We start from the raw sequence: 22,500 nt of genomic DNA, 5'->3' as shown, positions 1-22,500 counted from the left end.
CAAGGTCAGTCTGTCTGTAGTCACCCTCCAGACACAGAGGCTCACGGCCCACCCATGCCTGGCCCTGCTCCACCTCGCCTCTAGTTACCGCCCAGACAGGTAAGGAGCGCCCCACACACCCACAGGTAACAAACCTTTATTACCTCCACCTGTTGCCACACCTTTACACGCACCTGCCCTCCCCCCCCCCTCCTCCCCCTCAGAATCCTCCTTACCATTTAAAGACCCTCTCTGGTCTCTCCCTTCCCCCTTCTCCCCTCCCCATCACCCTCTATTCGCCTCCCACGCCTTCCTATCTCCCTCCCCCTGCGGTATACACAAAGAGACGTACACAAAGGCAGGTACTAAACTCATGGCCCATTTGCATCTTTCTCTCTCTCTCTCTCTCCTCTCTCTCTCTCTCTCTCTCTCTCTCTCTCTCTCTCTCTCTCTCTCTCTCTCTCTCTCTCTCTCTCTCTAAATCGAGGTGAACCTTGAGACGTCACGAGAGAGAGAGAGAGAGAGAGAGAGAGAGAGAGAGAGAGAGAGAGAGAGAGAGAGAGAGAGAGAGAGAGAGAGAGAGAGAGAGAGAGAGAGAGAGAGAGAGAAAGAACAGGTTAGAAAACGTTAAAACACCACTTTTTTTCTATATAATGTTAGGGTTGATACACTCGCCAGCTGTCTGTCTAGGGCGAGTAATTAAGCCAGTCTTCCTACCTGGCTAAGGGGATCCCGGCCAGTGACTGCAGTGTTTGGTGTCAGCAGGTGGAGAGCCGCGGAAAGGCAGACTAAGTTAGGCACAGAGAGAACAGACGGGTGTTGTAAGTTACGAGAGAGAGAGAGAGAGAGAGAGAGAGAGAGAGAGAGAGAGAGAGAGAGAGAGAGAGAGAGAGAGAGAGAGAGAGAGAGAGAGAGAGAGAGAGAGAGAGAGAGAGAGAGAGAGAGAGAGAGAGAGAGAGAGAGAGAGAGAGAGAGAGAGAGAGAGAGAGAGAGAGAGAGTAAACGAACGTGAGAAATAAAAATAATACTATACATACAAGGAAAAAATGTGCGAGGTTTGCAAATTGTATTCAGAAAAGGATAAGAAAATGTGTGTTTCCCTGCTTCATTTAACGTCTTACTCAACAGTTAAAGGAAAATATGTGACGGAATAAAAAGAAGACACGAAGAAGGAGGACGAGGAGGACGAGGGCGAGGAGGAGGAGGAGCAGGAAGTGAAGGAAAAGGAGGACGGAAAAGTTGAAAGTTTAGGAGAACGTAAAAGAGAAAAGGTATTTTGAAGATATATGTTAAAAAAATAAAATAAATAAATAAAAAAAAAAACGGAGGAGGAGGAGGAGGAGGAGGAGGAGGAAAATAACACAAGATTCAGGAGGCAAAATCAACCAGGCTGATGACAACCTCACACCAATTAAAAAAAGGAAAACAAAAAAACAAAAAAAACAAAAAAAAAACAAACAAACAAACAAATGAACGAACAAACACCACAGAACTCATGAATAACAAAACATGAAGGATTACGTAACGAGACACAAACTAAAAAGATAAATAAATAAAAAAAAAAAAAAAAAAACGTTCTGGCAGTAGGGCATCAGACACAGGCGCCCTTAAGGTCTTCCGGGCGTTCCTAAGGTCACAGCCTCGGATCCTTATCTATTCGTTCCGGCTACAAACAAACCATGACAGTCCTGCCTTGTTCCTCTGTTAAAAGAATCCAGTCTAAGACGGTGAGAAATGAAGGCGTGGAGGAGGAAACACTAGCTATGTGGAAGGTAAGTAGCTGAAGACTCCTGGAATGTCATGAAAAACTGTAGAGTCGGTAAGGTCTGTGTTTTGAAACGTTCCCTCGTCCTATCGCCATTGTTTCTTTTAGTATCTTCAAGTCTCGTGTAAGTATATGGGGGTTTCAAAGGTGCTGTTGTGATTCTAATAATAGTTTGGTAAATATTCTCTGTTATTATTGGGTAAAAATGTTGTGAGAACCGGATTAATAATTTATGCAGCCTTTGAAAATAGTCACTTATGAAAGCCCCAAAGTGGTTTAAGATAGCACAATCTTTTAGCTAGTGGTAGTTACTGGGGCTTCCAGGGATGCTTTCACTTGGTGGTGATGGGGACAGCAGAGAAGGGACAATTTTGGCAAGAGACGGGGGAAAATAACATCGAATCCAACCACTTTCAGCACAATATTTGGGGGATCCTTGAACACCACCACAAAGTTTTTTTTTTTTTTTTCTAGCTGTTGTTATCAAGTAAGTCTGTATAACGAAGGCCAGTGAGTCAGTGAACCTTTTTGTGGCGCGGTGGACAAGGACTCCAGCAGACCTTCGCGTCAAGGAGAGACAAAGACCTAACTAAGGACAGCAGACGGCGACGTGTGTACTGTCCTCTGGTTCATTACGTTTGCCACGGTAATTTTATCACCAGAGCATACATATATTCTATACACACACGATTTTTTTTTTTTTTACCGAAATTTCAAAAATTACTATAAAATGCAAAAAATACCTATGTACATATTTATAGTTTATATATAATATAACCATGTCAGCTACTCAGTGTTGGAGCCCATGCAAGTATTCTGAGCAGTGACATCCTCTCAACATTGCTTCAACCTTTCGATACCGCGGCCTCGTCCTCTGGCGCAGAACGAGTCTTCTTGTTTTCTTTTCAACTCCAAGAATAAACACACTCTTCATGACTGAACACTTAAATTGAAGTGGAGTTTTATGTTTATTAAATGCAGTTACAACCACAAGGAAGTTGTATTAAAATGGGTTATCGCTTTAAATCTATCTATCTATCTATCTATCTATCTATCTATCTATCTATCTATCTATATATATAATATATATATATATATATATATATATATATATATATATATATATATATATATATATATATATATATATATTATATATATTATATACATATATATATATATATATATATATATATATATATATATATATAATATATATATATATATATATATATTTTTTTTTTTTTTTCATGATAAGCTGATTTCATTATAATAATATCTACTTCGCCAGTTGAACAAGAAAATGATCTATAGTTTCTGTTTGATAATCATAATGAAAATTCGACTCTAGTTAAAATCACTTTGGCTTTCATAACAAGTAAATCAATGATTTATGTATAATACAATGGGTTTTCGTACAGAACAACAAAAATATAAAACAAGAAAAAAACCTGCTCTGAAAACAACCATATTGAAATTTGCTAATTAAAAATGGTTTCCTCGGCACAAATTACAATCTAATTACACAATAATAATAAAATTGGTGTTCGTAAAACCCATTTCCTAAAATGTCCCACTTTCCTCTCGTTATCAAATAATGACAAATTTAATTCATAGTTAAAAAAGACTTTTTGGTTTGAATAATTATTTAAATTACTGAATAAAATCAACTTAATTTAAATAAAACAATCCTGCAAGTGTGTTAACAAGCCACATTCTTTTCCACCGCGTTTACTGTTTTTCTTTAATCTTAAGTTGTCTGGTTTCCTGACAGTCTCCTTATGGAATCTTGCAAATGAGAGATTCTTTGTAGACTGAGGGAAAACCTTACATATCCACAATCAATTTGCCCGTCTTGCCTCTTACATTCACCAGATGGCAGTTTTAAGTGCGCTTCAATGATTCAGCTGATAATTTAACAACGATTCTACATTATTAATAGAAAAAAAACACCATTCGATAACTTTAAATAAGATAAATCTGAAGAAAGAGCAAAACGTTTACGTATACAAACATTAACACAGAGGAAGTAAGTATTGCAGGTCTGTTACTCGACTTCTGATCATGGCAGCACCAGGGAACACATTCTCAAACGCTTCAGTCTTCCGTAAGAACTATTTTTCAAGCGCTATATACACAGATAGTTGGATTCTTATGGATGCTTCTCCCCTTGTTGACGATGCAGAATCTTCACCCATCACTAGAATAACAGAAACACCCTTGAGCGCCACAATATCTTTCAGTACAACCTATAAAAAACAATGGAAGTAAAACAATGACATGCTTAATTACGAATACGGGTCGAGCAGTTGCCTCCTCGGAACCTTTAAACTGGTAACGAGGCAACCCAGACGGACTTAACTACAGGAAACACACTAGGATATGGAAACGAGCGGCCATTACGGTAGAGTGCACTGAACACCCTACATAACGAGGGCTTGAGGGGTGTGGACATGGGAGTGGCGTGCGGTCCACTCCCCAGCAGGTATGTGCAAGGACTGGACGCAAATTCCCGCACATCGCCCTACTTGATGATGCGGAAGTGACGGACTAGCGGCGGGATACTGTGAGGAAGAAGCCTGAGTTGTCTTTCTGGCCTGACACGAGCCAAATAAGTTACAATTTGAAGAACAGGAATACATGGCGCCTGAACGGATCAGGGTCACGTGGGAGGAGGAGGAGGAGGGGTGAAGGAAGGGAAGACGAAGACATTCTAGAATCTTGAGAAGAAGAAGAAGAAGAAGAAGAAGAAGAAGAAGAAGAAGAAGAAGAAGAAGAAGAAGAAATAACAATAATAATAATAATAATAACAACAACAACAACAACAACAACAACAACAACAACAACAACAACAACAACAACAACAACAACAAAGAAAAGAAGATGCAAGAAGAGGAAAATAAGAGAATATGAATAAGAACAAGAAGGAAAACGGCGCCAAGAGGAGAAACCACCCAAAAAAGAAAAAAAAAGAGAGAAATAAGAAGAAAAAGAACAACAACAACAACAAACAACAACAACAACAACAACAACAACAACAAATACCACCAAATCACCACCACCACCACCACCACCACCACCACCAGTACCACAACTACAAAGACGTTCACAAAAAAAAAATAAAAAATTAAACAAATAAACAAATAAAAATAAATAAATAAAATAAAAATCACACAGAAAGAGAGTATGAAAGAAAAGGAATAAAAGAAGAAGAGAAGGAGGAGGAGGAGGAGGAGGAAGAGGGGGCTAATAACGCGGAAGAGATACAGAAACACCCCCCATTTCACGGTTCAAGAGGCCACACAAGAACGTAGAACCTGTGACAGAACCGAGGAGGATGTTGAGAAGAACGTCTGCCTGTCTGTTTATCTCTCTCTCTCAATAACCCTACAAATATATTTCACATTACATTCTACCTCAATTTTTCCGTCACACTTATCCCAGTCATTCCTCTTTATCGTCTTTTCACGCAGGGTTATCTTAAATTTCACGCCCACCATGTGTTTATCAAGCGTTACAATCACAGTACTAACATCACTATTATCTCAGTAACTGTCACAATTATCACGATAAGAGTGCCACTAATGGCAACTAATGGCGTGTGTTTCTTGGCTCCAACACTGTTATTAGTGGTCGCGTGCTGCACCTCGTGAAGGAGCATTCTCTTTATCTCCCGTAAAACTATCGACTCTGATGTTCTGATTCTCTCTCTCTCTCTCTCTCTCTCTCTCTCTCTCTCTCTCTCTCTCTCTCTCTCTCTCTCTCTCTCTCTCCCTGATAAATTAAGTAGTTACACAGAAAGAAAACAAAAATTACCTGCATTACAACAAAGTGAAGAACAGCAAGAACAAGAACAACAACAACAAGATGATGATGATGATAATGATGATGATAATGATGGTGATGATGATGACAAAGACGAAATATTTAGATCAGAAATACATCAGTAAGAAATGAAGTAAGGACTTGTGGTAAATACGTAAATGTTACCTGACTAGTATTGATATTTATGTGATGATTCTATTAAAGTCATCTCATATAATTAGGTAAACTTTAGAGTAAGACTTAACTTAAAATATTAGGGAGCTGTCTCTTTTCTTATCTTTTATAATTTCATTACTCTCTCTCTCTCTCTCTCTCTCTCTCTCTCTCTCTCTCTCTCTCTCTCTCTCTCTCATCTCTCTCTCTCTCTCTCTCTCTCAGGGGACGCACGACAAACGCTATGGAGTCCAAATTTTTATCTCCCCAAGTTGGTCACGTCGACTAGTGGATAAGGTCTCTCTCCTCTCTCTCTCTCTCTCTCTCTCTCTCTCTCTCTCTCATCTCTCTCTCCTCTCTCTCTCTCTCTCAGCCACCTTCTCTATCCTCTCTCCTGTCACCCTCCCCACCGTTACTCTCCTCTTTTCCTACGTAAAAGTCGTTTAAACCCATCCCTTCAAGACACGTTTTCTTGTCGTGAGTATAACTTTCCATAGACAGTACGTGTGTGTGTGTGTGTGTGTGTGTGTGTGTGTGTGTGTGTGTGTGTGTGTGTGTGTGTGTGTGTGTGTGTGACCTAGGAGTATAGGTTCGTGTTAATTCCTACCAAGTCCACGTCATGATGCCACTACAGGCCTCACAGTGTCACCAGAGGCCACATGGAGTGGATTACCGCTCCGTGGCCATGAGCGCCTTGCATGTCCTGATGTATTTGGCCACACCTAAGCTGAGAATAACAAGGGCTTGAATGCAGTTTATAGTTGTGGTGTGAATCAATGTATGTGTTGGTAACCATGGACATTCTCGTGTTTTACTTTCACATCTATGCAGCTCCGACATACCATGGTTACTGATACCATGATAATTACCTATACAATGAAGCAATTTTGATCTGATTAGGCAATTAGAAAGTAATAATTGCAAATTAAATAAGAAAATTGCTAATCATTAAGAGGAAGCAGCACAGCCATCACATGTCCTGGAATGTGAGTAGACTGCGAAAACAGAACGTGTATTCATTTTGTGTACAACTTCCAAGCAGAGTTCTCCTGAAATATCTTAATACCATTCACAGTTAGTGGAAAAAAAAAAAGATAAATAAGAATTCTGCACACGTCACACTAACTAAAATCAAATATCCCTAACGCACTCAACCAATCATCAGCTTCCTAATCACGAATTCTGGCAGCCTTGGAGGAATAAAGGTGAAGCTAGATGACTGCATGTACGTCAATGGTTTCCAATAATATATTCATGTTAAGAAGATGCATAAGTATTCCTCATTAACTTTTTCCTCCATCTATCAACACGTAAATATCTATCTGAGAAGCCTTACTGAAATCCAAATTATGAAACTCTCTCTCTCTCTCTCTCTCTCTGAATGCAAGGCCAGGGTTCCGAGGAGCACAGCAGTAAGCAGGGAGGGGAACCTTACGTTGCAACCCGTCACTGTGGACCCCGTCACAACACCAGACTACGTAACACCACACGCGAGTAACACTCACCTGTGGCTGGCGGGCTGGTGACGCCTGGTGGCCCTCGCCGTGGCCTTCACGGTGGCCCTGATGTTGGCCAAAGCACTGATGTGATGCTTTAGTCATCCATGAGGCCACTCTCACAACGCATGACAAATGTACAAAGCCAAGCTAGTCAGAATTTTCTCTCAACACACCTCCCCAAACACGACCACGTGCATCCAAAACACAACCAGGCGGAGGAGACAGCCTACCGCACGGTGCACTTTTGTTGTTTGATTTTTTCACTGTCTCATGCTGGTATACTTATGGATATTTTTTTGTTTCTAAATAATTATGTTGTAGTTTATATAATGATTCAAAGCTCACACTATAACGCCATATTTATTTACTACGCAGGAAACTATAAATTATCCTACATGAAGACTGTTCATTGCCCTTATTTACATGTATCATGTTTTTTTTACAAAGTTTCACCTGCAAAACTACTTTTTAATCCTTAAAATAAATTATCTATAGCAATTTGGCTAAGAAAGCAACGGATTTTTTTAGAGAGCTGAGAAAATAATTTATATTAAAAAAAACAACCGTACGGGAATCAAGATACTCTGTTGTTCATTAGGCTTGCCACGCTCCACTCTCCTAAAAACGTTGAGGTATGTTGTGGTAATCATGTGTTCGAGGAACTGGAGGCCTTGTGAATGTGTTAAAGCCGAGCATGGAGACCATAGGACGTGTGACATTACAAAAAACCCTCGCGAACCAGCGGCGTGGGAGGAAAAGGTAAAGTTTATTATTTATTTATAAACAGAGAAGATTCCAAAGCGCCTTTCTCTTGTTTGTAAACAAATCCGAGCCGATCAGCTTTAATTATAGATAAAAAAAAGGAAGACATTTGCGTAGGAACAAAGGGAGGTAATTTGACTTTCCCTCTCAGGAAGGCACAAGCAAGGAGGGCTTCAGCCTCCCTGGGTGAGATAGGTTAGCGATAGGGGAAGTGAGGGTTGCCAGGAGGGCGAGTCTAAGTGGACGCCAGATGGACAGTGACATTCACAAACGAGGGGAAGACGCTTAGGACGGAAAACATTATCTGTCGTGATATTGTTGTACGACCATTGTGGTGTTGCCATGCGGCATGTCCCTCGAATTACACAAACGGTATTCATTATTCGCGTAATATTTATTGTTATTATCTAATTGAACCAGATGATTTAAAATGTTCCTGTATTGAGCTTGCTGGTGTGTGCCTTGCTAGGCTGGTGTCCCACAGACACAAGTTACGTGATTTGTTGTATGTTCTCATTTCTTCTACACACACATACACACTCTCTCTCTCTCTCTCTCTCTCTCTCTCTCTCTCTCTCTCTCTCTCTCTCTCTCTCTCTCTCTCTCTCTCATGTTGTTTTATTTATTTATTTTTTTTTTTTCCGAAGTAGTTATCTAGACAAGTAGCACGCGCGTAGCCAGCAGGTCGTCTGTTTATTTATTAACAGCTCATTTGTGTTGCATTATATGTTTGACCGCTGTGATTACTATTACTATTTATATAGATTTTTTTTCTTAAACATGATATAACGTCGTAGTAGTAAGAACATTACTAGCAATGGAGAACCACGGAATTTTTTTATGTGGGTTGTAGCCTATCCAACTAAACACGGCTTGAGCAGTTATCATGGTTGTCAACACTTGTCAGTAGTTATCAAGGTTATTAACAGTTACTAAACAGTTATCAAGGTAATCAACAATTATCAAAGTTATCAACAGTTACCAACAATTAAGAAGGTCCTCAGCAGTCATCAGCAATTATGAAGTTTAACAACAGTTACCTGAATGAACAAAATAACATGTAAACGTGATGCAAAAATACAAACTAGAAACTTTATACAACAAACACTCTAGAGAACAGTCCCGGTGGCTAACCATTCATAACACACGTAATACTACCGTTACCATCATCATCATCAACAATAACTATACGACCACCCACCACCACCACCACAGTAAGCAAATAAACGCGTCTCATTTTGCATCACGTGAATACAACTACATTAACCATTACTTCAGTTCCCAGCTATAACGTGAAATATACAAGCACATGAATGAAGAAATGAATGTGCGAATGTATCTAAATTAGTCAACTACAACATCCTGGTAGTGTAGTGAGACACGTGCCTGCTACTGCTCTTGTTCCTCCTCTTCCTGACGCCTCTCACGCTATATCACGTAATGCGGGTTATTATCAGTGATACACATACATTCCAGCGGTAAATAATAGCAATTTGTGCATATTACTGACACTTGTGTGTTACGTTTGTGTGTGTGTGTGTGTGTGTGTGTGTGTGTGTGTGTTTGCTGCTGCTTGCTGCTATTACGTACTACTGCAGCTGCTACTACTACTACTACTACTACTACTACTACTACTACTACTACTACTACTACTACTACTACTACTACTACTTCTTCTTCTTCTTCTTCTTCTTCTTCTTCTTCTTCTTCTTCTTCTTCTTCTTCTTCTTCTTCTTCTTCTTCTTTTTATACTACTACTACATCAACCATTACTATAACATTACTACAACTACTAATGCTGTTGTGGTTAGCTAATGTTGAGTTTCTTAGGTACCAAAACGCTAAAGCGAATCAATAAAACATATACATGCAGAAAAAAAAAAAAACAATATTAGCAAAAAAACGAGTATTTTCAGTGTACTTTTTTTTATTGTGGTTGTCATAGTTGTTGATGTAGCACACACACACACACACACACACACACACACACACACGCAGTACTATACATCACAGCACAACTATCAATTCCCGGCGCGACTTGTCACACAGTGTGGCGTCAAATCACTCAATCACTTTCAGCCGCCATGACGAGGAGGCGACCAGGCTTGGTGCGTTACTCTCACTTGATGGTGTTACTACTGTTACTGGTGCTGCTGTTTGTGAGTGTGTGAAGGCTGTGGAGAGTGGATTGGTCGTTAAATGGAATGCCATGTTTGCTGTGTGTGTGTGTGTGTGTGTGTGTGTGTGTGTGAAATCCCCCTTTTATTGTATCTCTCCATCCTCTCCTTTCCTTTACCCCCATCCTTCACCTTTTTCCTTCTATTACTACTTTATTCCTTATCACTTCCCTTCCTTCCCTTACCCTTTCCCTCTTGTCACTGTTTCCATATCACCCTCTCTCACTCCGTCCTCCGCACCGTGACGCCCCCTCACATTCTACACCCTTCACCACATCTATCCTACCCTTCAAAATTCCCAGTGTGCTTGCTGTCATGATCCCAACCCCTCACCCCTCCATGTTGCGCCTGAAAGCACGCATGTTGGGGCGGGGGTGACTTGGGGTGTCGTAAGGGGAGGGCCCGTGTAAGGGTGTGTGGATGACGACGTGTTCTGCTGTGCTTGCGTGGACCGCTATGCTTCTCTTGTGTTGGAGGTTACCGGTGTGAGCTAGTAAATAATGCTGTGTGTGTGTGTTTGTGTGTGTGTGTGTGTGTGTGTGTGTGTGTGTGTTGGGGTTCTGTTGTATGGGTGTCTATTTTTGCTTGACTGGCTGTCTTACTGTTTTCTTCTAGGTCTTTTATGGAGGGAAGGATAAAAGATTGACTTGCCTACATGCCTTACCTTATCACACACACACACACACACACACACACACACACACACACACACACACACACACACACACACACACACACACCATCTGGCACTCAACTCAGCTAAAAGTTCATTTCAGATAAAGAATATTATTGGTATTTTTGTTAGTAAAAGTTTACACGAACCAAAAAAAGTACAAGCAAACAGGTATACCCCACACACATCATGCTTCACTTTGCAGTAACCTTGACTCAGCCAGATTACCAGTAAACACGATGCAAAGCGATACGTGTTTATTCCTGTACGTAATATTTAAGTATTTTATAACTTCTTCTTTACTTGCTTGTTTTCTCTTTTTTTTTTTTTTCCTCCTTCGTCCTTATCTCCATCAGTTCTTTCTACCTCTTCCTTCCTTTTTTTCTCTTTCATCCTTTCTTTCTTCCTTCTTCTTTTTTTAATTCAATCCTTCCTTCTTTTCTTCATTCATTCCTTCATTCATTCATTCATTTATTCTTTTCACTTCTTCCCTTCCTCATTCATTTATCCTTTCCTTCCTTCCTACCTTCCTTCCTTCCTATTTTCCTGTCATCCCTTTATTTTTCCTTCCTTCCTACCATCTACCCAGCCATCCATCAATCCATCATTCATTCACACATCCAACCATTCATGCGAGCAAACATCAACTGATACATCCCTTCATCCATTGCCTCTCTGGTGATGGCAGCGGCTGGGGCGGTGGTGGTGGTGGTGGTGGTAGTGGTAGTGGTGGTGGTGGTGGTGGTTAGTGAGCAGGAACCACAGAGTAATCCAGCAGATCTAGTTTGCTTCCGCCTGTTCCTCCTCTCCCCGGTCATTAACCCCTGCTTGCTGTAAGACGTAATGATGCCTAATTGATAATTGAGAGAGAGAGAGAGAGAGAGAGAGAGAGAGAGAGAGAGAGAGAGAGAGAGAGAGAGAGAGAGAGAGAGAGAGAGAGAGAGAGAGAGAGAGAGAGAGAGAGTATGTTTTGTGTTGTTTAATTATATGCATTTTTGAGGTTGCAGTACAGAGAGAGAGAGAGAGAGAGAGAGAGAGAGAGAGAGAGAGAGAGAGAGAGAGAGAGAGAGAGAGAGAGTGTGTTGTCTGATTTATTATATACTGGTATTCTTGGAAAGGCAATAGGAAAGGAAGAGAGAGAGAGAGAGAGAGAGAGAGAGAGAGAGAGAGAGAGAGAGAGAGAGAGAGAGAGAGAGAGAGAGAGAGAGAGAGAGAGAGAGAGAGAGAGATTGCTTTGTTGACACAGAAGAGCAAGAATGGATAAGAAAATGAAGACTTATTGTTATTTTTACATAACTATATATGGCAGTGTGTGTGTGTGTGTGTGTGTGTGTGTGTGTGTGTGTGTGTGTGTGTGTGTGTGTATCGGCAAGGCTACAGAGAAATTTGTGTGTCTGGCTGGGAGGCTCTTATGTGTTGTAATGTGTTTCATGAAGTGTTGTATTGTGTGGACGAGAATAGCTTTGCCTGCATGTCATCTCCTCTGTTGACGTAAGCAACAAGGGGCACAAGGAAAAGCATGGCATGGTGAGAGATAGACGTGTAAGTTTGCCCTTTTTTGGCCGACCCCTCTCAGGTAAATGAAAGGAAGCGTCCTCCACCACCTCCACCAGTTAAGCTGTCAATGTTGCCTCATGCTTGCCGTCCGAAAAAAGATGAAAGGATGAAAATAATAGAAAAGTAATAGCAAAATAAAGATGCGTTGCGGAATGTACTTGGAGAGAGAGAGAGAGAGAGAGAGAGAGAGAGAGAGAGAGAGAGAGAGAGAGAGAGAGAGAGAGAGAGAGAATGTGTTTGTGCGTGTAGGTGGGTATTAGTGTTACAATCACTACCCAAAAAAAAAAATAATAATAAATAATAATTTTTATCTTATTCTTTTGTTTCGTTACTTTCTTCCTGTTTCTTCCCGTTATCTTCATTTTATGTTTTTTTAGATTGTTTTATTTTAATGTGTATTCCTGTAACTGTTATTATTATTATTATTATTATTATTATTATTATTATTATTATTATTATTATTATTGTTGTTGTTGTTGTTGTTGTTGTTGTTGTTGTTGTTGTTGTTGTTTCGCGTGTCATATTTGTTTATATAATTAGATAGCATGGAGAAGTGAGGGAGACTGCAAGAGAGGAGAGAAGAGAAAGGTGGCTAGAAGAAAGGAGTCTGGCTGAGGGAGAGAGAAAGAGAGAGAGAGAAGAGTGGCTAGGAAAGAAGAGGACTGTTGACAGAAGTGAGAGAAAGACTGAGACAGGATTGGGAAACTGAGAAAGAGATGAATGGAGTGTGGCTGAGAGAGAGAGAGAGAGAGAGAGAGAGAGAGAGAGAGAGAGAGAGAGAGAGAGAGAGAGAGAGAGAGGAAAGTTGAGAAATGATGGAGGACGAGAAGGGACAGGTTGGCTGGAAGGCGAGAGACAGGCTAGGAGGGGAGAGTAGGGTGTCGTGACTCGGGTATGACACACAGGTGGGCAGACCGCAGGGCAGGTAATGCGTCATTTCTCACGCTAATACTTTCTCCTGGTGACGTTTGTGGGTCGCTGTGACGGAGGGAAGCTTGGACAAACTGGGAGGTAGTTCATTTTTTTGCACTTCTGTTCCCCCTTTCTCTCTTTTTCTGTTTCTTTTAAGACGTTAGTAGATAAGAGTGAGGAAGGGAGAAAGAGAAGGAAGATTTAAAAGTGGTATCGAATTGATGTCTTTTTTTCCCTTTCCCTTCTTTTGATTTAGGGAGATAGGAGGGACGGACGGAAGAAGGAAAAGAGTTATGTAGTGATATCCAGAAGAGAAAGGAGGAAGGAGGAAAAGAAGGAAGGGAAGGAAATCTGCAGTGATAGATTAGGAAGGTTATTTTTCACCCTTTCTCTCTCTCTGTCTGTCTCTCTTTAATTTCGGAGGACATCAGGAGAAAGACGGAGGGGAGAAGAGACATGCAAGGATATATGATGGAGTTTTCTCTTCTCCTTTTCTCTTCATTTTATTTCGAGATGGAGGAAGAGAAGGAGTAAAGGAGGAAGAAGTGACGTCTGTGCTAGTGATACCTGCTTAGAGAGAGAGAGACAGAGAGAGGGAGAAGGGGGAGGAAGAAAACTAGAGAGAGTAAGGAAGAGAGTCTTATAGGTTTATTTGCAGGACGGAGGGAGAGAGGGGGAGTCCCAAAGTGATATCAGCTAATATGAAGAAAGTGCTAGTGAAGGCGATGAGAGAAACGTGCTGACGGTGGTGACGTGGCTGCTGCTGGTGTATTGGGCCAGGGGAGACGGCGAGTCATCAGTCTGGGGGGTGTGGGGCGGCGAACAGTTTCCTTGCCAGTTTTCACCTCCTGCAAGAGCACCTGGTGGGGGGATGGGGTGGCTGGGGAGTGAAAGGGGACAGTAGCTCCTCACCCTCGTTTTGGTTTAGTGATTGGGCCTTGTGTGTGTGTGTGTGTGTGTGTGTGTGTGTGTGTGTGTGTGTGTGTGTGTGTGTGTGTGTGTGTGTGTGTGTGTTACAGGGAGTCTGTTTAATTGGGAATTTCACGATGTCACCAAAGATTTAGTATAAGAATATTTCAACAGTCGTGTTTCTGTTATCATTTCTTTCTACTGGTGAAACTTAGATTATGTTTGGTCTGCTTAAGCAACTGTAGATTAATTTTATCCAATGAACCTTGTATACTTGGAAATAAATCATGTAGAAATATACTAATAAGCTTGAAAATTTTGAGTCCTACAAGTTTTATTCAGTAAAAATTTTTATTACAAAGCTATCTAGGTGGTGGCGACTTGGCTAAATTGAATCCACATACAGTAACCAAAGCAGACCAAACCTAATGTAACGCTTACCAGTAAAAATAACTAATAATAACGGATATGTGATTATTGAAATCCTTCATTACACATAGAGAGAGAGAGAGAGAGAGAGAGAGAGAGAGAGAGAGAGAGAGAGAGAGAGAGAGAGAGAGAGAGAGAGAGAGAGAGAGAGAGAGAGAGAGACACACACACTAACAAAAATAAAAACATGACCAAATGGGAACAAAACCACAAAAACCCACCAAAAAAAAAAAAAAAACAAGATTAATTTGGAAACAAGATTATCACAAGTTTTTACTGAGATGACTTAGTGGACATGACGAGGAGGAGAAAATTGAACTGAGACTGGGGAGAGTAGGGTGGGGGGAGATAGGAAGAGGGAAAGTGGGGTGGGGGCTGGGTAATGGGGGGAGGAGGGTGAAGCATGAGAAGGCAGCAGTGCGGTTCGAAAGAAAGTGAGAGGAGAAGAGTTATTGGGGGATGAGAATATGTGTGAAAGTGATAGGAGGAATGAGGAAGCATTGTTTTTGTTATGGCGGCGGCTCAGAGAGAGAGAGAGAGAGAGAGAGAGAGAGAGAGAGAGAGAGAGAGAGAGAGAGAGAGAGAGAGAGAGGGAACGAGTACAAAAGAGAATTAGACGAGATTCTCAAAATGCGTCTCGGCAGTGAAAGCGTACCTCGATTTTTCTTCTCTCTCTCTTTTTTCTTTTTAATTGTAGTGTTTTCTTTTACTTTCATTTATTTGCTTGAATGACCAGGAACCCTAACACACCTGCACACACATTTCCCCCCATTCTCTCTCTCTCTCTCTCTCTCTCTCTCTCTCTCTCTCTCTCTCTCTCTCTCTCTCTCTCTCTCTCTCTCTCTCTCTCTCCTTGGTAAGCATCGAGATAAGGAGAATACCTCACGTACCTCCTTCTCTTCTTCCTTCCTCCTCCTCCTCCTCCTCCTCCTCCTCCTCCTCCTCCTCCTCCTCCTCCTCCTCCTGTTTTTAGTCTTGTTCTGGCTGTTCTTGTTGCTGCTGTTGTTGTTGTTGTTGTTGTTGTTGTTGTTGTTGTTGTTGTTGTTGTTGTTGTTCTAAAAATAATAGGTCTTGTTCGGTATATTAATAAACGTTGGACGAGAGAGTCTATTTATGTTAAGGCTACGAAGAGAAATTACTTTAAAAAAAAAAAAAAAAAAAAAAGGTAGCAGCACACTGAGTCATTAGGTTGTTAGTGTCAAGTCAACAGGAAAGAAATAGGTCGTCAAATAGAGTGGAAAGTTACCGTAGTAGACTTAGTAATTAGTCATGAGGTTGCCATCGCTGAGTCAACAGGACACCAAGTTTAAGAGACCAAATACATTTAAGGGCAGGGATGGAAAGCGATTGCAGGAAAGTTTTATGCAGGGACTGTTGGCTTCGTGCAGCTTCCCCTTTTTTGTTATAATATCGTAATTGGTACAGATCAGTAACAGGGTGTGGAAAGTTAAGGCGAAGGCTCCTCCCCACCTCAGAAAACTAGATTCCTTGTGACTGGTAATATCATGTAGCCGCCCACTCGGTTTCACTTTCCCTCTGCACGTGGGAGAGAGGCATATATTTAGAAACGGCCTGCTCTCTCTCTCTCTCTCACTCTCTCTCTCTCTCTCTCTCTCTCTCTCACCACGGCAGTCTTCAAAGGCCACAGGGATGATTAGCCAAGAGTGTTTCTCCTGTGAATAATAAAGAGATCTTGTAAATACGTCACCATGACCGTAAAAACGCACTTGAAAAACCAGCGTAACTTCATCTAGAACATTCTGAAAGTCGTGGAGGGGCGCTGCAGTGCTTCAGAATACGGTGCATAGATTAGTATTCATAAAACACTTCCTCGTGTTGTCTTTCACATTTACCACACCGCAGTGAAAGTTATTGCCATTTTTTTACGTATTTTCATGATTCCAGCAATATTTTTAACGATAATTCTACACCACCAATATGAAAAAACAGACTGATCATCTCTGTGGCCTTTAAAAATTACTCCTGATAAGAATATACACCGTAAAACTATAAAACCACATATTATTTGCAGACACAGCAAGGAATGACTGGCGAAGTAGAGTTTTAGTAGTGCATTGCAAATCCCGAGGTCCATAACGGAGAGTGAAAGTCGTGAAGTGAAAGTAGCGGCACGCCTGCATGTCCGACTGAAGGTGAAATTAGTGAATCGTTGTAAGACCATTTAGCTCCATTCAGGTGTCACCGGCGGCACTCACCTTAACCTTGGTGGTGAGAGAGAGAGAGAGAGAGAGAGAGAGAGAGAGAGAGAGAGAGAGAGAGAGAGAGAGAGAGAGAGAGAGAGAGTTAATTCTTGTTTATTCTCTAATTAGATATGTATCTATGTGTGTTGGTATAAGATAAGGACATTTACATTGAAATATTTATCCAACGAAATTTGTAACTTTAGCTTAAAACTATCAGAATGTCATGTATGCTGAGAGAGAGAGAGAGAGAGAGAGAGAGAGAGAGAGAGAGAGAGAGAGAGAGAGAGAGAGAGAGAGAGAGAGAGAGAGAGAGAGAGAGAGAGAGAGAGAATATACTTACAAATGTGGTTGACTTATTTTGTACATTTTCTTTTTTATAGACAGTTACATATAAAGCAAAGACCAGTAAGCCGAGGTTACAATAAGACCTGAGCACTGAACAGTAAAAGTATAAATAACGCTGGGGACTGACTGGTTGAGGCTACGTGCAGTAAGAAGAAAACTAGCAACACTCTCACAATAACAATAGATACTTAGACAATATTAATTACCAAAATACAGAGAGAGAGAGAGAGAGAGAGAGAGAGAGAGAGAGAGAGAGAGAGAGAGAGAGAGGGAGGAACGTTCAATTTTGGAATGTAGATGAAGACCAGTGCTGGAATACATGTCTTTTAATGCACCCCTTCGGAATCCACAAGCTCCACCATCAGGCTGAAAATGAGATCAGGTACTCTCATTACAATATATAAAGAGTTGCATGATTAGTCGTAAATATCGCTGTTCAATGCTGGTATTTATTTGTTTATTTATCTGTTTATTTGTTCGTGTGTTTTTTAATGTTTCAAGTAGGTCAGCAAATTGGACAAAAAATATATAGGAAAATGATTAAATGCCGTTTCCCCGCTCCCCCCTCACAAAAAAAAAATAAATAAATAAATAAATAAATAAAAATGGTACGAGGGCAGAGAGAGGCCTGTTTATTTACTGTTTATTTATACAAGTGCCATATAACAGAGCCAGTCCCAGTGTAAGTTGTAGGATCACCGTTCATTCACATTACAATCCCGTGGCTAATCTACATTGTATTACTGAATGACTAATTAACTAACTAATCAGGTAACTATCTAAATGATACTAATTAAACAGAAACTAACTAGGTAACCATCTATGTATTTATGTATGTATGTATGTATGTATGCCTGTATCTATCTATCTATCTGTCTATCTATTTATCTATCTATCTATGTATATATGTATCTATTTATCTATCTCTTTATGTATCTATCTGTCTACCTGCCTATCTATCGATCCTATCCATCTATCTATCTGTCTATCTATCTAACTAACTAACAAACAACTAACAAATTAATCTAACTCACTTCACAAAAGGAAACAGTCACACTGAACACAATAAGACTCAGCAGCATTCATTATCAAGCTGTTAATTCTCATCATTTCCCAAGAATACAATTTGTTGTTGCTTCACTCTTAATCACCACCTATCTTCACCTGCATCTTACGGGACCCAGCACACACCTGTTCCCTCCTCTTCCTTCCGGTCGTCCCTTACACCTGTCCCACACCTGTCCTACACCTGTTAATCCTTCTCTTATCACCTTAGCGTTCTCTCTCTCTCTCTCTCTCTCTCTCTCTCTCTCTCTCTCTCTCTCTCTCTCTCTCTCTCTCTCTCTCTCTCTCTCTCTCTCTCTCTCTCTCTCTCATGCACTTAGATAATGATATACCAGTCTAATGGGTCAACAATGAAGTGTAATTACATGTATTTACTTTCCAATGCTGCTTGGTGGTGGTGGTGGTGGTGGTGGTGGTGGTGGTATTATTAAGGCAAGGCAGCTATTTATGTATATTGTTATTCTTCCCCCTGCCACGCCACTTGCATAAGCCGTGTGCAGTGCTTCCATTGTGGTGGCGGTGGTGGTGGTGGTGGTGGTGGTGGTTGAAGTAGTAGTAATTGTTGTTTTTGTTGTTGGTGGTAGTGGTGGTGTTTTTGTTCTTGTAAAAGTAGAGTTGTTGAAGCAGTAATCATAGAATCACAAAAGCAATACCAAGAACAACAGCAACAACAACAACAACAACAACAACAACAACAACAACAACAACAACAACAGCAACAACAACAACAACCACGACCACCACCACCACCACCACTGCACTACTAGTAAAATTACCACCCTTTCCTTGCATCACCATGAACAGCCGCCACCAAACACACAACACACACACCTGGCAGGTCGCACAGCACATTCATTACACGACAGACAAAGCCAGCAGCGCCTTACCTGTCTGGGGGCGTGACACTAATTAGACCTGCAATAACCCACAGCATCCTTGCCGTAATGAAAACAATAACTGAAGACTAAAATAGCACGTACGTATCACTCAATTACCTCATCATTAAACTAACATGATATTAAAGTAAATTAAGGCAAGTTGCGGGTACGTTAGTCTTTGCAATGAATGAAGCTCTAATCACCTGTAATCTGTACCTTACCTGAAGCCACACTCCCACATCCGTACCTACCTTCCAGGAGTGCACGTGAGGAGCTGCTCTTGATTGCTTCGTTGCAGTGAGGCGTGGTGGGATGAATGAAAGGGACTGAGCAGTGATGGGGGTGTGGATGACTGGTGGAACTGGCAGGTGGAGTGTGATGAAAAAGGTGGCAGGTGTTTGAGAGAGCAGTAGCATAGGTGGAGGTGGTGGTGTGTTGCGTTGTGTCAGATGTGTGGAAGAGGATTAAGAAGGTAGCAGGTGTTTAAATGAGCACAGTACTGACACAGGTGGAGGTGATGGTGTGTTGAACTGTGTCAGGTGTGTGGAGGAGGATTAGAAAGGTGGCAGGTGTTAAGAGAGCACGGTGCAGACATAAGGCGTCTTCTGTTTACAGGGATTCGTTTCATACCACTGACCTGCTCGTGCGGTCCGTGTTTTGTTTGCCACCTTGAGCTGGATTCCCGGTGATCTGAGCGGTGCATATCATGGTCTAGTTGATTTACGGCCTGTATTCAGTAACGCTTTGCTCTCTCACCACCACTGTTTTCAAAGGCCAAGGAGATGATTAGCCGGGGTCTCGAGAGTGTTTCTCCCTGTTAATAATGCAGAAATCTTGTTAATAGGTCACTAGAATTATAAAAAGCTCTTAAAAACTCGTGTAATTTCAACTTGACCCCCTTTGAAAATTATGGATGTGAGGCGCAGAGGTATTTAAGAATATGGGACTATTGTATGTCCGGAAGTGGGTTGCAGCAGACGACACACCCGCGGCAGCCATATTAGCAGGTGGTATAGCCCTACCGGAGATTTACTTAGGAGAATACACTGGGAGAAAACGGCTGATAGGTCTGAGGAGCAAACTGATAGGTTGAATGTGATAGTGTATTGAATGGTGGCAGGTGTGTGAAGAATGATTAATGGAGTGACTGACTGGTGTCTAACAGAGCACTTTGCTGTTATAGGTAAAGCTGAGTGTGTAATCCAGTGTCAGGTGTGTGTCAGGTGTGCCAGGCTTTTTAGGTTACCGGTGCATGTGTTGGCTTCCCTAACCTGCCTTGCTGACACTACTGCAACGTGGACTGCTTAATGAGAACATAAAGAAAATAAGGGAACCTGCAAAAAAAGCCGTCAGGCCTACACTTGCCAGTCCCTGTCTGATGGTGATGCTGGCGTGAGAGAGATGGACGGCATGGAGAAAACAAGTGACGGTTAGCGAGGTCAAACAGCAGCACACTTCTTGGCCCTTACGAGACTGTATGTGACAAGGTACACTATTTTAAGTCAGAGAGCTGGGTAACAAAGATGAAGGAGTCTGGAATGAGTGAGCTGGTGTTTATATCAGAGGAGGACCATTCGACTTCACTGTCTTACTAAATTTGATATAATGTAGGTCATCATAAGTACCCTCGTAAGAATAGGTGGGTCTGTTGCTGTTGCTCCTTGCTCTTCCTTTGTGTTCCCTTGTGTGTAGTCTTGAGTCTGTTGGCTCGTGGGCTGTCCTCCTATCAAGTGGAGTGACTGGGGAAGGTGGAAGTGGCGGGTATGAAAGTAGGAAAAGTTAGTCTCAGTCTCTCTCTCTCTCTCTCTCTCTCTCTCTCTCTCTCTCTCTCTCTCTCTCTCTCTCTCTCTCTCTCTCTCTCTCTCTCTCTCTCTCTCTTTAAAATGATCAGCGTGTTTTAATTTGTCATATTTATCATTCAGATTTATAATTGTATGGTCATAAATTTAGTGATACATTGTTTACCTTTAATTATGTAACAGTGGGCAGGTGAAATGAGATGAGGCAAGGAATGGCAATAATTATGATGTGTTATTACTACTACTACTACTACTACTACTACTACTACTACTACTACTACTACTACTACTACTACTACTACTACTACTACTACTACTACTACTACTACTACTACTACTTTTATTTCCGTCGCTGCTGTCTTTGTTTGAGCAATAACACTAACAAGCACTCAGTAATAGTACTCAGTAATAGTAGCAAGAGGTGGTGGTGGTGGTGTCTGTAACAACAATGCAGTGACGAGACACGAGCAAACTGTACACTTTAACTAATTGGTGAAGAAAAGACAGGAGGGGAAGGAGCATTCAGGTGTGTGTGTGTGTGTGTGTGTGTGTGTGTGTGTCTATCATATTATATTTTAGAGGTTTAGATTATATCGGTTGAAGAAATGACAGGGTGGAAAAGAAAGGGAATCAGGTGTTGGTAATCAGGTTGGCTATATTGAAGGTTATATTGGTAAAAAAAAAAAAAAAAAATGAAACAGAAGAAGAAAAGAAACTCAGGTGTTTTTTCATGTTTGCCACACTATACCTAAGATCATGTTGGTGAGGAAATAAGACAGGAGGGAAAGGAAAGAAGGATCAGGTGTTCACGACTGTACTCAAGGTTATATTATTAGCAAAAAAAAAAAAAAAAAAAAAAAAAAAAGCAGGAGGGGAAAGAAAGGCTAGGTGTGTGTTCATATTTTGCCTGCTTACATTGCAGGCGTGGAATTTTAAGGTAACTTCTTGCATGTGATGGAAAAAAAAAAGGTACTAAAAGAAAGAAAAAAGGAAGCAATCAAATAAAAAAAATGCAATGAAAAACAAAAAAAAAACTTTCCTTTCTATCAAGCAATTACTTGTAACCTTCTTGTTTGATAATTTTATTCATGTTTGTATATTTTGCTCATGCATCTTAGAGTATGAATTATATACAAGAAAGGACTAAGGGTAAAGGTTATTATTATCACTACCATCATCATCATTACCATCATCATCATCATTATTCCTCATTTCCCTCTTACCTGTTTTCATGGCGTCATTTGACACACCGGTACCAGGACAGGTATTAGACATGAAAGTTCTGACCTGCATCCTTGTTACGTGAGGTCAGGTGGCGTTCATTGTGCTGGTCCCGTTAGAGGTTACCGCACCAGGTCACAACTCCCCACCCTGTCTTCTGCGCCTTCTGTCACGCCCACACGCCCATGGCCCGTTTGTCTCTCGTTACTGCATTCCTAAACCTTCTCTCTGGTTTTGATGTCTTTTCCTGCCTCGTGAATCCATCTCTAGCATCCTCCTCCCCACGTACTCCTCTTTTCTCCTTTGCACGTTAATTTAGAGAGAGAGAGAGAGAGAGAGATGGGGGAG

At 41.1% G+C, this 22,500-nt stretch overlaps 2 protein-coding genes across 8 annotated transcripts in view; one reads left to right on the top strand and one right to left on the bottom strand.

The window, feature by feature from the left end:
* Window positions 1-7,475, bottom strand: part of LOC135093066 (uncharacterized) — a 182,083-nt gene extending 174,608 nt beyond the window's left edge. For all 7 annotated transcript variants that reach the window (XR_010263306.1, XM_063991980.1, XM_063992122.1 and 4 more), the window contains exon 1: window positions 7,228-7,475. Coding sequence is in view for 6 of the 7 variants with exons in the window: in XM_063991980.1 (XP_063848050.1) it covers window positions 7,228-7,323 (96 nt within the window). In the remaining variant the exon portion in view is untranslated. The remainder of the gene's footprint in view (window positions 1-7,227) is intronic.
* A 387-nt stretch (window positions 7,476-7,862) lies between these two features.
* The window catches only part of LOC135092883 (uncharacterized), a 40,212-nt gene continuing 25,574 nt past the window's right edge, over window positions 7,863-22,500 (top strand). The window contains exon 1 of the mRNA XM_063991764.1: window positions 7,863-7,980. The gene's annotated coding sequence lies outside the window, so the exon portion shown is untranslated. The remainder of the gene's footprint in view (window positions 7,981-22,500) is intronic.

The sequence above is a fragment of the Scylla paramamosain genome, chromosome 1 (assembly GCF_035594125.1).
Source record: "Scylla paramamosain isolate STU-SP2022 chromosome 1, ASM3559412v1, whole genome shotgun sequence".
Taxonomy (NCBI): Eukaryota; Metazoa; Arthropoda; class Malacostraca; order Decapoda; family Portunidae; genus Scylla; species Scylla paramamosain.
The sequence above is the reverse complement of the archived record's forward strand: the minus strand, read 5'-3'. Positions and strand labels throughout refer to the sequence as shown.